The 16,345-nt window shown below is 31.3% G+C and overlaps 2 protein-coding genes across 13 annotated transcripts in view; one reads left to right on the forward strand and one right to left on the reverse strand.

Moving 5' to 3' along the window:
- Positions 1-16,345, forward strand: part of ano3 (anoctamin 3) — a 123,315-nt gene that overhangs the window by 1,664 nt on the left and 105,306 nt on the right. The window lies entirely within an intron of this gene.
- Positions 1,598-13,157, reverse strand: svip (small VCP interacting protein). Of its 6 annotated transcripts, XM_073941634.1 has the most exons (6): positions 13,005-13,105; positions 12,734-12,912; positions 11,131-11,181; positions 8,317-8,354; positions 4,794-4,907; positions 1,598-2,600 (listed from the first exon to the last, which is right to left on the reverse strand). In XM_073941634.1, exons 2-5 carry the CDS (start codon positions 12,794-12,796, stop codon positions 4,826-4,828), a joined length of 234 nt encoding a protein of 77 aa, XP_073797735.1. In that variant the 5' UTR covers positions 12,797-12,912; positions 13,005-13,105; the 3' UTR covers positions 1,598-2,600; positions 4,794-4,825. The 6 variants fall into 6 exon arrangements, with proteins under 6 accessions (XP_073797735.1, XP_073797734.1, XP_073797733.1 ...); XM_073941633.1 differs by lacking the exon at positions 8,317-8,354; XM_073941632.1 differs by lacking the exon at positions 8,317-8,354 and having other exon boundaries at positions 12,722-12,912.

Below are 16,345 nucleotides of genomic sequence, written 5' to 3' on the forward strand. Positions count from 1 at the left end.
TTTTTTGAAATGTCATACATTTTTGTATGAATGACATTGTATGATTTTGTGCAAATACATGACCTTTGTCTGTTGATTTGGCCAAACACAAGCCATTAATATACAGAAGGCTAATGTTTACTGCATTTGTCTGTGACTGTTTGTTCTCAGCATTTACAAGCTTCTTCTACTGTTTTGTCTCTTAGTTCTCATTTTTTGATCTCCAATCTATCTTGACTCACTTTAGTTTCTACTGACAGTGCGAATGCAATCAGGAAAATAGTCTTGGGTGGGTTTAGTTCTTGGGGATCCAGTACTGGATTAGTTCCCATTAGGTGCAAAGGCCCTTATATCAAACCCAAGTCATTGGCATCCAAATCCAAATTATAGACAATTGTAATTTAATAAAACTGAATATTATATGCCATCAGAAATTGTTTTGAATTAATTAACTCGAATTTCAAACATCTGAAATATAAGAGAATGGAATTTCTTTTAGGCAGACCTTTATGGACTCATTTTCAGGCTGATCTCACGATGAAACGTAACTATTTAATGTTTTGTCCAACGCAATCTCATGGCAATTCGTAACTTTATGATTTAGTGGCTAATTCGTATAAAGTCGTACGATCTAATTTGTGCAATTTAGTGCGATTTGCTCATCACCCAATGACGGTTGGGTGCCACGCCTCCTTTTTAAAATATTCGTACGACTGAACTTATACGAATTAGCCACTAAACTGACAAAACGTAAAATACTTGCGTTTCCTCGTGAGATCACATTGGTTTTGTCTGTTTAGTGGCTAATTCGTACTAAAATGCAGCCACATGAAAATATCCGATTTTAAAAAGGTGTGGCACCAAACCCCACCGCTAAAATCATAATTGGGGGATGAGCAAATCATACTAAATTGTATAAATGAGATCATAGGAATCATGCCTTGTCACACTAGAGTTTGAGCAAGCGAAATTCTGTTGTATGGCGCTGCGAAAATATTATACATATTATAAACTTCTGTACAGAGTGGTCATGTTTCAATCTTCGACCAAACATTCGAACGCAGCGAACCGCGAAACTTGTCATACAAGCTTGCATTTCCAGTTTGTCGCGTTCGCTTGCATATGAATGGAAGTCTATGGCGAAAAGTGCAGTGTGACCGCGGCTTTAGCCACTAAATCAAAAAGTTACGAACTGATCCTTCGCTAAGCCCCGCCCTCCTTAGTAACTGTTGTTACGCCCGTCAAGCTTTCATGTCTGGCACGTCTATTACAGTATGTATGCGTCTGTGTCAGACATTCCCTGATTGGCCGTAGTGTATGAGTGTGTGTGTGAGTGTACATGGGTGTTTCCCAGTATTGGGTTGCAGCTGGACAGGCATCCCCTGTGTAAAACATATGCTGGAATAGTTCGTGGTTCATTCCGCTGTGGCGACCCCTGATAAATAAACTGAAAGAAAATGAATAAATTGCACGAGTTAGCACGACTCAAATTCAGATTGTTTTGGCAGATATTTGCTCCATAACCAGCTCCTGAAATGAGTTCATCTTCAACCCTAAACACACACACACACATGAACCATCTAACCAAGCTCGGCGTATAAACTACAACAATTCTGTGTTCAAGTTAAAACAAAATGGATTTTCTTTTAATTTTGCAACAAAACAACAGCGGTGCAACTCAACACACACTCTTTATTAAAGCAGCGCCTCTGCAGCTGTGTTCCTGATCAGAAGGTGCACCGATGCCCTCTACTGGCTAACACGACCAACTGCGATACCTTGTCTGATTTACTCCCTGTATTATTGTAATACAACATGTGCTAATGACTCAATCTGAATGAAGATTTGTGGTGATTGTTTCCCTGTCAAGCATTTAAAGGCAGCGGTCACGGGCTTAACTTTTTGTCCTAAAAAGAAGGCATTATGTAGACTTTCCTCAAGAGCACCTATAGATAAAATACATTCCTTTGCAAAAATCTCAATGTGAGTTTGGTTCTAGTACACAGCTACATAGTCCTAACACTAAATCATGTGTACTTTTCTTTTCAAAGGCTTTTGGGTCAGATAAAGTGATGCACATTCAACAGCAAGTCATACAATCAACAGGCAGTGAAAGTGCAAACCCACATCATATACTGTAGTACTTCACTCTTAAATATCGCAAACCCAAAACACAACCGATGCGTTAATATAAACGGCTCCAAACTCCAATATAAACCATGCTCTTCTGTGGTACAAATGCGTAATAAATGACCTTCAAGTGTTCTTGATGTCAAAGCACATCGGTACAAAAGCTGCGCGTGTGAAAATGAGGCATAAACCGAACGGATTGAGAGAGAATGCACTGCTGTCCTGGAAAATTCACTCTAACTAATCCTTTTTGGCGTTTTTAAATAGGCGTGGCCTGGGTGCACTCCCACCAATCAGAAGGCCTGCAGTATTAGGAGCTTTGATTGGCAAAATAACTAGTCTCTACGCAAACTCCCCTGGCTAGTGTACACTTCTAAATAAGAAAGAAATAGAAAAGTGTTTGAAAAACGGCAGGTAAAGGTTGCAGGAACAACCATCCAGTGAAGAAACGGCGGCGGGCTTCCCTTCAGTCTGTGTTAGCCAACCTGCCACTGAAAAGAGAGAGAGAGAAAATAGTCAGCATATCTCGCTTTATTCATAAGTGTGAGGAAATAGATGTCAAAATCAGACAAAGAAAATGGTAAACTTTTTCCAAAAATTAAGAGTCAAACTAAATAATACCGAAAATATTTAATACTTATGATTTCCTTTTTATTTTCTAGCTTATTATATATATATATATATATATATATATATATATATATATATATATATATATATATATATATATATATATATATATATATATATATAGTTGAAGTCAGAATTATTAGCCCCGTTTATTTTTATTTTTCTACACATTTCTAATCATAATAGTTTTAATAACTCATCTCTAATGAGTTAGTTAATAAATCAACGGATTTATTTTATCTTTGCCATGATGACAGTAAATAATATTAGACTAGATATTCTTCAAGACACTTCTATACAGCTTAAAGTGACATTTTTAAAGGTTTAACTAGGTTAATCAGGTTAACTAGGCAGGTTTGGGTAATTAGGCAAGTCATTGTATAACAGTGGTTTGTTCTAGAGACTATCAAAAAATATATAGCTTAAAGGGGCAAATAATATTGACCTTAAAATGGTTTTGAAAAATTAAAAACTGCTTTTATTCTAGATGAAATAAAACAAATAAGACTTTCTCCAGAAGAAAAAATATCAGATATACAGTGAAAATTTCCAGAATCTGTTAAATCATTTGGGAAGTATTTAAAAAAGGAAAAAAAAATCAGAGGGCTAATAATTGATGTCAACTGTATATATGTAGGTATGTGATATATATATTAGAGTTGTCATGATACTGGAATTCGGTACCAATTAATACTGAAGTTAGCGTTAACATTTGAATTAGCAGGAAATGAACGATTTGAAAACTTGAGTATATATTATAAAATGTATAATATAAATATGCTTTACACTGAATTACACTCATAATTTGACATTTTATTTTCTCAAGTTGTTATTAGTGATTATTAAAGGAAATATTTTGTGTATTATATATCCAATTATTCAGAGTTCTTAAATTTACTATTACTCGTTTAAATTCTCACACCATTTCATTAAATCTTTGTAGATTTTATTTTCTAACTACAAATGAGAGGGTTATTTCATTTTTGAAGAAAATATTACGGTTAAAAGACGAAAAAATATATTTAGTATGTTTTAAAAAAATTAAGACCAAAATATGTAAGACATTTACATAAATATATTTTTTTACACTGATTTACACCCAAAATTGGACATTTGTTTTTTACAACATGATTTATTTGTATTAAATATTTATTTATAAGTTTTTTTTTTTCCAAATTTTAATCGTGTACATTTATTTAATTTTATCTTTATCTATCTATGTCTGTCTATCTAAGAAAAAAAGTTAAATTGTTAAATACTTATTATACATTTATTCTTTACTTATTGTATGTAGTTTAAAATAAAATGATTACTCCAGTCATTATTGCTTTTATTACTATTAAAAATAATAATAAAAACAATAATAATAGAGTGGTTTCTGAAGGATCATGTGACTGAAGACTAAAGTAATGAAGCTGAAAATTCATCATTAAATCACTGAAATAAATTATTAAATTAAATGACAACATACTCTTAAACAGTTATTTTATACTGCAATAATATTTCACCATTTTACAGTGTACTCAATTTTTGGATTAGATAAATGCAGCCTTGGTGAGCAGATCCCAAAAAGTGTGTGTGTGTGTTTGTGTGGTATATTTTATATATTTTAATAACAGCAGATTAAAATTAATTAAAAATGAAATGTTTATCTTTTTTTTTTAAAACTAAAATTACACCCCTTATCTTACATTTTTTACTTTCATAAAAGTTACTTGAAACCTTAAAGAAACATTTATTATATTAATGGAATTTAATGTTGTCATTTTTGCTCATTTAATTTGATGTAGACAGAAATGAGACATCTCAGTTTTAAAGAGATCTCTTCTGCTTATCAAATCTGCATTAATTTGATCCAAAACTGCAGTGAAACTTGCACTCTCAACTTTTTTTTTTTTCTTTTAAAATTATAATCTCTAATCAAAGGTCACGAGCTCTGAAGTGGAACCTCTGAAGCAGACTTTTGATCAAATGTGCAATTTTCAGATGAACAAATAAAGTTCCCTACTACATCTGCAGTATAATGAAATAATAAATAAGAGTTGTAGAGTGACCTTCAGCCCTCCTCCTCCTGACGGCGCAGAGCTCATGGTCTGTTTCTCGCTCTCTTCCTGTTTCTTCTTTTTCCTTTCCAAGGCTTCCGGGTCTTTGATGCCTCGGTATGTCGTCTAATAACGATCAGACAAAACACAACTAATACACACACTCTCGACACAACAGGTGGACCATGTGCTCTTAATGCGTGTTTGCGTGCTGAATATTTGTGCACCTTAAACATGCTAGAATTATGAGTACAGCGTGAGCAAACACTAAATATAAATCACGTATACATGAAAAATATATTAACTAACTACACTAATGTTGTGCAGTTTCAAAACATCACCACTAGGTGGCAGTATAAAGTTTTAAACCAGTGGTTCTCAAACTGTGGTACGCGTACCACTAGTGGTACGCGGGCTTCCTCCTAGTGGTACGCGGAGGAATCGCCAAATAATGAAATAAACAATTAACACTTTTAATCCTTTGATGCGTACTATAACCTCGATGTGATCAGCATTTTCTGTTTAGTGAAGCGTACGATCACAGCTCTGTGCTTAGAGTGTTTATTTTAGTGCATTGTGTCATAAACTTCGGAAACTGATATTCAGCAGCTTAAGAATTGATTCTGAAGCGTAATTTGACTGACATGAAAAGTAGCCAATCACAGTCGACCTTGTCTAGTTTTGCGTGAAACGTAAGGGCGGGATAAAGGCTTTCTGTGTTGCAGAGACAGAGAAAACAACTTAAAAACAAATGTTTTGTTGGAATAATGCTTCTCGGATGTTTTCACTATAGAAATGTCTAGCATAGTTATTAAACCGCGGACATATTTCCAGCCTATTTTATGATCTTCATACACGTTTCGCCCTACGACAGCGAGTCGACTCGCCTCTGACCTGTCACTCCTCTATACAGTCTGAATGGCGGCGCGGGAATGGAGGTATTGCGCAATAACTCATTTCTGCAAATGTGGCGAGTGCTTTATTTTATCACGAGAGCGCATTCATGTACGCAAATCGCTAAAACAGACATGCGAGCTCTTAAATGTGCTTTATTTTATCACGAGAGCGCATTCATGTACGCAAATCGCTAAAACAGACATGCGAGCTCTTAATTGCTTTTTTCAAATGAACTGCAAGTGCTCTCATGATCGCCTGCGTGCTCAGATTGAATACAATCGCGATCTTTCCACTATTAAAAGTCATTATTTATCTTTGCTCCTTGACTAAATTTAGTCAAAAGTATTCAAAGTTATCAAGTATTTAGAAATAGATTGATGCATAATCGATGACAATGCTAATGGTCTTCTTGTTTGGCTGTGTTGTGAAGTGAAACTTACTTTTAGCAAAGGTGGTATTTTTTTATTTCTTTACGACAAAAGAATTATGCTGGAAATGTTTCTGGATGAGGTATTTGTGTGATTTATACATTTAGCTGTATTCTGATCTGTCTTAAAGCATTACAGGTCAAGGCAATCCATTGTTACTTATTGTTTATTTATCAAAATGAACAATAAGGCTCTTAAAGCACTGCTTTGATAAATGTACTGTTGTCATATTTCAAATACCTCAAGTAAAATGAAGTCATTTGTTTTATTTTTTTAACTGACAGTGTACTTGTATTTTTTTAAGTTTGTATTTTAGATTAAGATCAAGTGTAAAATAAAATCTACATGTGATGTACAGCTATTTAAGAAAATAAATTTGCCATAATGTAAAGAAAAATAGTGTAAAATATGCAAATAAAAGGCTAAATTTAAATCTTTTTACCATATACTTTAATTTAACCTTTCAAAGCTTGAAAATATTGTTTAAAAATGGGCAAAAACTGTCTTGATGGCCTTAAAGATTATGTGGTAGTTTTACCAGTGCTATTGAAAAAGATTAATTTTCATGAAAGAAAAAAATCGGTCACACTTCCTTTGTTAGTGCAAGTTCCTATACATGTAGCTTTGGGATTTAAGCAATTAAACCATTCAATCCGGTTTACACTTAAAAAAAAGTGATTTCATAATGAAAATCAGATTTTTTTAACTAGTACTTATTAAAAGAGTACTTTGTACTTTTACCTAATATTAGTATTATTTACTAAAATTTGTGTTATTTTAGCAGTGTAATAGTATTGAGTACTTGAGTACAAAAAAGATTTTACAAGCATTTAGTGCAGGTTTATTATATTATTAATATATGGTTAATAAATATTATTATTATTATTAATGGTTTTTATTTGTATCTATTTCTATATAATGTTTTATGGGTTGCTGACAATACATTTCAGGTCTTCAATACATAGCATGTCAGTCTTGAAAAAAATAGGTGCTGGAATTGATTTTCATTAGGCTGTCCCTGTATGAACCCTGTCATATGTACATTTAACATATATTTCAAGATTTGTCTGAAAGTGTATGAATATGACATATAGCCTATATTTATGAGATCCAAGCAACATTTCCAACTTTTGATGAATAGGCTACTATGAAAACTTTAGATTTAAGTACAGCAGTTTTCTTTTTACTTTTTAAGAACAGCGCCATTTTTTAATAAACTTTTAAAAGCACATTTTAACTAAAACGTTTTTTTTTTTTTTTACCTGCAAGCACAGTTAATGTTCAGACTATTTAAAATGTTTAAAGTGACTGACAATAATACATATTCTTAATAATAGAAATTAATCTGCATCGTTTTTAACAATGTGCACACCTGTAGCTGCTTAATTAGGCCTACGTCGCTATTTTTTAATACTGGTTAAAAAATAGCGTCGTAAGGTGGTACTTGGAGAGACAACTTTTTTCTAAGGTGGTACTTGGTGAAAAAAGTTTGAGAACCACTGTTTTAAACTAAGAGTAGGTGTTTAAAAATGTGAGGTGACAATGTACCCTCTGTAATGTGATATAATTTAATATTCTTTCTATACTTTGTACTGTACATTTGTTCATTTTACTGTTTACAAATATATATATATATATATATATATATATATATATATCTCAGCCCCCTTAGTTTTTCGCGATTCCGTGATCGCTGAATCCAACGCAAATTTTTGAGATCCTGCAAAATTCATAATTTAAACGAAAAATAATCATAAATAAATGTAAATAATCTTATAAAACTCAATTCCAAACCATATAATCATCAGAGTATATTTATTTCAGTTAGCAATGAATTTGTACATGGCTTATAGACGTTGCGCACGTGATGTATTTGAGTGTCTCTCGAACAATGACGTCTCACCGGCGTCCTCACAATCTTTACATTACATGGAGGGGGGAGTGGAGGGGAGTTTTCAGCTTGTGCAGTACGCAGACGCGGATAAATCACAAATGATTTACATGTGAAGCAAAGAAGATCTCATGGCGAATTTATTAAGAAGCTAATTTAAAGTGATCTGTTGTGTATATAAAACGTGGAGTGAGCGTTACAGTGACAGCAGCAGTGAGTACTGAATGTGGTGATGTCAGAGATAGTGACGTGAATGACAGCAGATGTCTGTGCTGGTGTGTTTAGTGTGAAACAGCAGGTTGAGGATGATTTTACTCACCGTGACGCTTTAGATGCTCTATGCTTTGTCTTAAACCTCTGAGAGACAGTAAAACGGCCCACAAATCACACGTGGGGAACCAAAAGCATCTGCACCATCAAACACTGGACGCCCATTATTTTGTTATTGTAAAAAGCTAGCTTTTTTTTTTTTTTTAATTAGTGCTGTCCAATGATTAATCGTGACTAATGGCATACAAAGTAAAAGTTTGTATTTACATAGTGTGTGTGTGTGTGTGTGTGTGTGTATTTACTGTGTATAAATATTATGTATAAAACATATATATATATATATATATATATATATATATATATATATATATATATATATATATATATAAAATAGTTTTAATAACTGATTCATTTTCTCTTTGCCATGATTTACGATGACCATAAATAATATTTGACTAGATATTGTTCAAGACACTTCTATACAGCTTAAAGTGACATTTAAAGGCTTAACTAGGTTAATTAGGTTAACTAGGCAGGTTAGGGTAATTAGGCAAGTTATTGTATAATGTTGGTTTGTTCTGTAGACTATCAATAAAGATTTGCTTAAAGGGGCTAAAAATATTGACCTTAAAATGGTTTTTAAAAATTTTAAAATTTTTGTAGCCAAAATAAAACAAGACTTTATCCAGAAGAAAAAATATTAACAGACAGACTGTGAACATTTCCTGAATCTGTTAAACATCATTTGGGAAATATTAAAAAAGAAAAACAAAGTCAAAGGGGGGCGAATAATTCTGACTTAAACTGTGTGTATATATATATATATATATATATATATATATATATATATATATATATATATATATATATATATATATATATATATATATATATATATATATATATATATAAATAATTTTATTTTGGACGTGATTGCGATTTAATCACATTCAATCGTTGGACAGCACTAGTATTAATCCCTTTTTTAATTGCCAATATGTGAAGATCTTGTAATGGAACTTTTGAAATGAGATAATGTCAATGCAAAACAAAGGGATTGATTCAAACTATGGTCTCAGAGGCAGATCTCCTCTACAGTCTCAAACAAATCTACTTTAGAATTAAACTATCAAAACGTTTGTTCAACTGAAGATAAAAGCTGTGCTTACTCGTCCTTTACTTGCTCCAAACCTGTTTGAGTTTTTATCTTCTGTTGAACATAAAAGTTACAATAGTTTTATGACAGTTTCAGGTTTTGCGTAAACCTTTTGTCTGCCTGCAGTTCACACAACGACCACTGGTAGTGCTAAAAACAATAGATTCTGAATAGAGACCCTTTATTACTAATAGAAAAGTTTACGAATGAGTGGATAAAAGCAGAAAGATGCAGAGCATGATGTATAATGAGAGCATGAATTGAACAGTAGGGATGCACCGAAGTAAAAATTCTGAGCCAAAACCAAATATTCAGGATCCACTTGGTCGAATACTGAAACCGATTCTAAATATTTAATTTTATTTGTATATAAATATATTGAATGTAAAAACTTTTAAAAGTTACCCCAATAACTTAAATTATACTGATATAAAAAAGATCAGAGAACAAGTCGAGTAGCATTATTTTACCAGCATTGCCATGACAGCACAGTTGCTCTATTGCAAGCAGCACGAACAAGTATGCTACATTGAAATGTCCTGTTTGGACGTTATTTAAGCGAACTTTGCTTTTTTTGATGAGCATGTATGGTTTATGCACAGAAAAGTATGTGTACATGAGCAGAATAGCCACAGAGTGTAATATTGAACTGTTTTGAATTTTGTCCAAAGCTCTTGTACAAGCCATTGAAATGAATGGGTTTCATAGCACAGCGCTTTCCGTGTGCAGTGTGAAAGTTGTTTTACACCACATAGTGACTGAAACCAGGATACTAAGCATGGCAGGGCACTGTGGTGCTTATTTTTTTCTTCCTGCCAAAAACAGAAATTTCCAATTTCGATTGATAATTTTTGGCGGGAAAATATTCGATGCATCCCTACTAAACAGATACTAAAAAGTGATCCGGATGGATTATGGTAATGAATATATGCTGCAGCTGAGTCTGGCCCTGATGGCTAATTGATGTTAATGAGAATGATAATTGGGGAACTGAGTGATGATAGTTGATGAGTCTGATTTAATATCTGTTGTTGTGGGTATGTTGGATTAAATAATAGTGGATGTGTCACAAAATCTACTTGCATAAACTCAAGTTCATCATAACTGGTTAAATCCTTGTTATCTGTTAGAAAAGTGTGTTTTATAGTATGGAAGCGAGTTGTAAATATAATTCGGATGTACTATATCTGACATGTTGTCATCACATGACCTACCCATGTCAGTTGCATTGGTTCATTCATGATTTATCTCCTGTGGCCCAATGGGATAGTAAAGTGTCTATTGGATGTGCACTTTAGAATCTCATCGAAAGTAGTCGAGCATCCTCGTATGTTTGTCTTTTTTGGCATACTGCTTTTCAAATACTAGGATATCGGACAAACTACTCACCTCACATACTGTTTTCACACACTATACAAACATGCAATTTTGTAATGTAAGGCCAAATCTCCAACAGTATTTTGGAAACTGTGTGTTTTGACCCAACTGAATTTATTTACACACTTTTTTTTTTTTTTTTTTTAACTCAATCTAAACATCCTTTACTGAGATCTTTTAAACGCTCAGCTGTGTTATCATCAATATTTGTTTGTAAATATTAATTTCTCATAAATTGAGTTTTTATATTTTACATGTGTACAGTAGTTGTCTCCTGCTCATTGGTGTATGTAATATCAATGTAAAGACTTTATTTTTAAGTAGATTTACCTCTTTCTGTCTCTTCTCTGCGGCCTCTGCTAGCTGTTTTCTCCTTGTCTCCTGTGGGGAAAAAAATCTATTATTAATTTTTTCCAAAAATTATATTCATTATAAATATCACAATTAAAAATACTACCATTTTACTCGTTTTAATCAATTGATTGACATTTTAATGTTATAATATATAATTATAACATTATATATTATATATATATAACGTAATATATAACGTTTTTTTAATAATCTAAAAAACAATAACAAATTTTAATTGTTATAATACTTTCATTTTAAGGAACAGTAGTGATAAAGCATTATGTTCTCATTCCTTACTTTTCTTTTCTTCCTTTATTTAATTAACAAAACCGGAAAAAGTCTGTATTGATGCAAAAAAATAAATAAATGCAAAAGAAAGTAAATAAAATCCACATAGGAGCAAATAGAATTTAAAAAGTAAACATGAGTGTGATTAATATATGATATTGGACATGAAAAAAAAATTGAAAGAAAGAAACTGAAGGATATTTTCCATGGACGTGTTACTGACAAATAATTTACTAATATTTAATAATTTAATAATAGCTTACTAACAAATAATTTGAAAAATACAATAAATGGGCAGCAGCAATACTAATAATTACCAATTATTTACTACTAATAATAATTATTTACTATTAATTAATAATAATTTAATAATAGTTTCCTAACGAATAAAATAAATGGGCGGCAGCAACACTAATTACCAATTATGTATTACTACTATTAATAATTAATAATTACATTTATTTACCACTAACTTATAATTTTATATTAATTTACTAACAAATAATTTATAATAAATAAAATAAATGGGCAGCAGCAATACTAAAAATTACTAATTAATACTAAACTAATTATTAATTAATTTAACTAAATTAATAATAATGTTCTAATTTAATAATGGTTTACTAACAATTTACAATAAATAAATAGGCAGCAGCAATACTAATAATTGCTAATTATTTAATACTAATAATAATAATAATTACTAATTATTCACTAATAGTTTACTTGTATAATAATTTACTAATAATAGTTTAACAAATAATTTATAATAAAATAAATGGGCGGCAGCAGCAGTTTAATTACTAATTATGTATTACTAAATAATAATTCTAATTATTTACTTTAATATTAATTTACTAACAAATAATTCATAATAAATAAAATAAATGGGCAGCAGCAATACTAATAATTAGTAATTGTTTACTAATAATTAAAAATAATTTAATAAGAAATAATTTGATAATTCTTAACTAATAATTCATAATGAATAAAATAAATGGTCAGCAGCATGGAGATTAAAGATGTAAGCGCATGTATATCTTTAAGTTCATGTTGCTAACCAATTATCTTATTTATTATAAATCGTGTTATTAGATAAAGTAAATATTAGTATTATATAATCAGTTATTAAATTATTTCATCCTCGCCACCACAAAACGTCAATGTTTTTAATCATTACCTCACTAAATTAAGTCAAAACAGTGATGCTGTTGTTAGCACTCGTAAAATAAACACAGATGGGGAAATATACGTCAATAAATGCATTAAATAAACGTACTAAAGTACTCACAGGGTCTGGCGTGACCACAACATCATCCTCAGCTCCACTCAAACAGGGCAAACACATCCCCATACTGAGGGTTTCCCGAAAGCACAGGCACAAACACAACACCTTCAAGACAAATCTGCGATGATTTGAACAGCCCCGAAGCTTTTCTATACTGTTGTTAACCCACTGCTGGATCTGAACTAGAAATGTAAACAAAGCTACTTCAACAAGCTAGCGCGACTACAGATAATAACATCTAGAGCGCTAACTGATGATATAACCGTCAGCAAACCTCTTTCTCACGCCTCGAGACATCTGCTTTTGATTCTGTGGCGTAAATATACGAAGTGTTAGTTCAGCTGGAAGTGTGAGCTGTCAGAATGAGCGAATGACAGCAGCGCCGTTAGCTGAAGGAAGTGAAGCTCAGCAGCGCCACGACGCGGAACGGAAGTGAAGGGGAGTCACAACAAGGTCGAGTTTTTTTTTTGTTTTTTTTTTTGTTTTTGTCGTTTGTCTTTTTATAATGTATTTTAATTAACGCCATGAATAATATAAATAAGAATAATACATTTAAGATAAGATATAAAGCTGATAAACATAATATTACTAATTTTTATTGGTATTTCTATTGCACTCATTCAACATGTAATACAAGAATAATAATAGAAAAGTAGGCAACTATGAAGGACGAAACCTGCAAAAACAATAAATAAATAAATACGCCAAATAAATAATATATATACACACACACACACACAATATATATATATATATATATATATATATATATATATATATATATATATATATATATATATATATACACACACACACACACACACACACACACACACAAATATATACACAAAATCCTGCATAAATAAAACAATAAATAAATGCGCAAATAAATAAATTAATGTGTATATATAAATCTACAAATTCCTGCCTAAATAAAACAATAAAAAATAAATAAAAATGCAAATAAACAAATTAATAAATAAATGTATAAGTACATCTACAAATTCTTGCATAAACAAAACAATAAATAAATAACTATGCAAATAAATAAATGTATAAATAAATCTACAAATTCCTGCATGAATAAAGCAATAAATAAATAAATAAATAAAAATGCAAATAAACAAATAAATAAATAAATGTATAAATGCATCTACAAATTCTTGCATAAATAAAACAATAAAAAAATTAATATGCAAATAAAAAATGAATAATTTTTTTATAAATACACAAATTCCTGTCTAAATAAAACAATAAATAAATATGAACATTAAAAAAATGAATAAATAAGTAAATGTATAAAGAAATACACAAATTCCTGTATAAATAAAACTATACAGAAATTAATACGCAAATTAATAAAATAAATTTATTAAAAAAATACACAAATTCTTTCCTAAATAAAACAATAATTAAATAAATACGCAAATAAATAAAATGTACAAATTCCTGCATAAAATGATAAATAAATACGCAAATAAATAAATGAATAAATCTACAAATTCCTGCATAAATAAAACAATAAATAAATCTACAAATTCCTGCATAAATAAAACAATAAATAAATATGCAAAAAAAATTAAAGAATAAATACGCAAATTCCAGCATGAATGAAACTATAAAAATACGCATATAAATAATTGAATAAATAAATACACAAATCCCTGCATAAATAAAACCAAAAATAAATAAATATGCAAATAAATAAATGAATACATAAATACATACTCAAATTCCTGTGTTAATAAAACTTTAAATAAACAATCAATCAACAACTAATCGAAAAAAATTGATTTGACCCCCTAGAATAAAGTAGTGACTGCAGGTTGAAGGAAGTCGAGGAGTAAAAGTACTGATACAGCAATATAAATGTACTCAAGGGGAAAGTAAAAGTACAACTTTTTAAAACAACTTAGTAAATGCCTGGGAAAAACTACTCAATTACAGTAAATTGAGTATTTTTAATTGTAACTTTGCACCACTGATTATTCAGAAGGACGGTAGTGATGCTGATAGGCAGTCATTGATACTATCAGAAGTCCAGCATTGGAGCGTTCATATTTCAATAATCTGCAAATATCTAGGAGTCGTAATCACTGCAGCTCGGAGACTCACATGTGCACTCAGAAAAGTAGCACTCAGTAAACAGTAACACACAACTATATGACCTATTATATTATTCATAGGAGGTTGTTGTTATAGCTTTTTGGCCTCACATCCGGCATGCCGTTATACATTATCTGCTACTGTAAGTTTTTCGCAAATGTGTTTTAAACTCACACGCCCATCTGTGGTGGTGGTGGAGCTGGTCACGGCACAGATTTAATAAACATCACAACCCGGCGCCTGCGTTTCTGCTGAAAACCACTCTTTCTCCCATCTACACGTCACAGTCGATGAACGTCAGCGCTGATTGTTTTTTTGCAAGAGAGATGCAGTTTCCGTCACACCTCTCCGAGCGATCGGACATTAGTGATGAATCAGAAAGATTTGAGTTGAAGAAGTGGACAGGACGTTCGTTATCATCGTTATCAGAGGAATCTGGTAATTAACTTATTTGTATAATTTTCATATTGAAGTTCTGTGAGAAGATCATTGTAGCTGCATGGGGTGATTGTGCCATCTCTGAACAGATTTATAAAGTTTTTCCAGTTTGTTGTATTGTTATTTGCAGTATTCTACACTTTAAATGAGCAGTTTTCCATATTTTGTGATTCATGTTTTTACTTTAACCCTTTTATTTATGCTTTTGAGTTGCATTATGGGAGCTTGACCTTTCTTTTACAAACTTTTAACCTTAAAGTTTGAAAAAGTGACTGTTTAAAAACATTTTTAATAGTTTAAAGGGCTATATTTTGTTGGCTTGTTGCATTTTATGCTACAAAAACATTTTCACTGCATTTTCTGTTATTTTACAAACTTGTTTCTTTCTATACATTATTTCTTATGCATTTTGCATTATTTTGAATAAATAAAATGCCACGATAATTCACTTTGTTAAATTGTAGAATTAAAATTTCAACATCAAAAGTCAACAGAGCAGAGATAAACATCCAATAATGCAATTCACAACTGTGAATAAACAGAAAACACACGTAAAACACAATGCGTTGTTGGAATATCTAGCCAGTTCCATGCGTGTTTAATAAGAAAAGGTCTGGGGAGTGTTTTCTTCAATGCCAAAAATATTAGTAATTTATTAGATACAAATGAATAATTCTATGACAGCGCTCTGGGTTACGTTATCCCAATGCAATACAAGAATTACATTCAAGAGTTTCGCAACTCAAACTCCCTGACTTCAGCATATATACACAACTGATATTAACAGGTGGAGTTTTGGTGTAACGTCACTGATCAGTCATTCTGCAGTCCTTTGGCTCTTGTACCCCTAGACATACTTCCTCTTTCTGCAACCCTTCTCTGCATGCCAGAACTGAACAATTACGTGCATCTTTAATATATTTCACAACTTCTACAAGCATCATGACAACTTGTGACATGTCTAGACTTTGTATTAAACAAAGGCCCCCACACTTATTCTTATTCTGCTTTTTCCACTTGTCAGCATGTTACTTAAAGTATGCAGCACAGTAAAAAAAGAGGAAGTGTGTC

Source organism: Danio rerio, chromosome 25 (genome assembly GCF_049306965.1).
Source record: "Danio rerio strain Tuebingen ecotype United States chromosome 25, GRCz12tu, whole genome shotgun sequence".
In the NCBI taxonomy this organism is placed as follows: domain Eukaryota; kingdom Metazoa; phylum Chordata; class Actinopteri; order Cypriniformes; family Danionidae; genus Danio; species Danio rerio.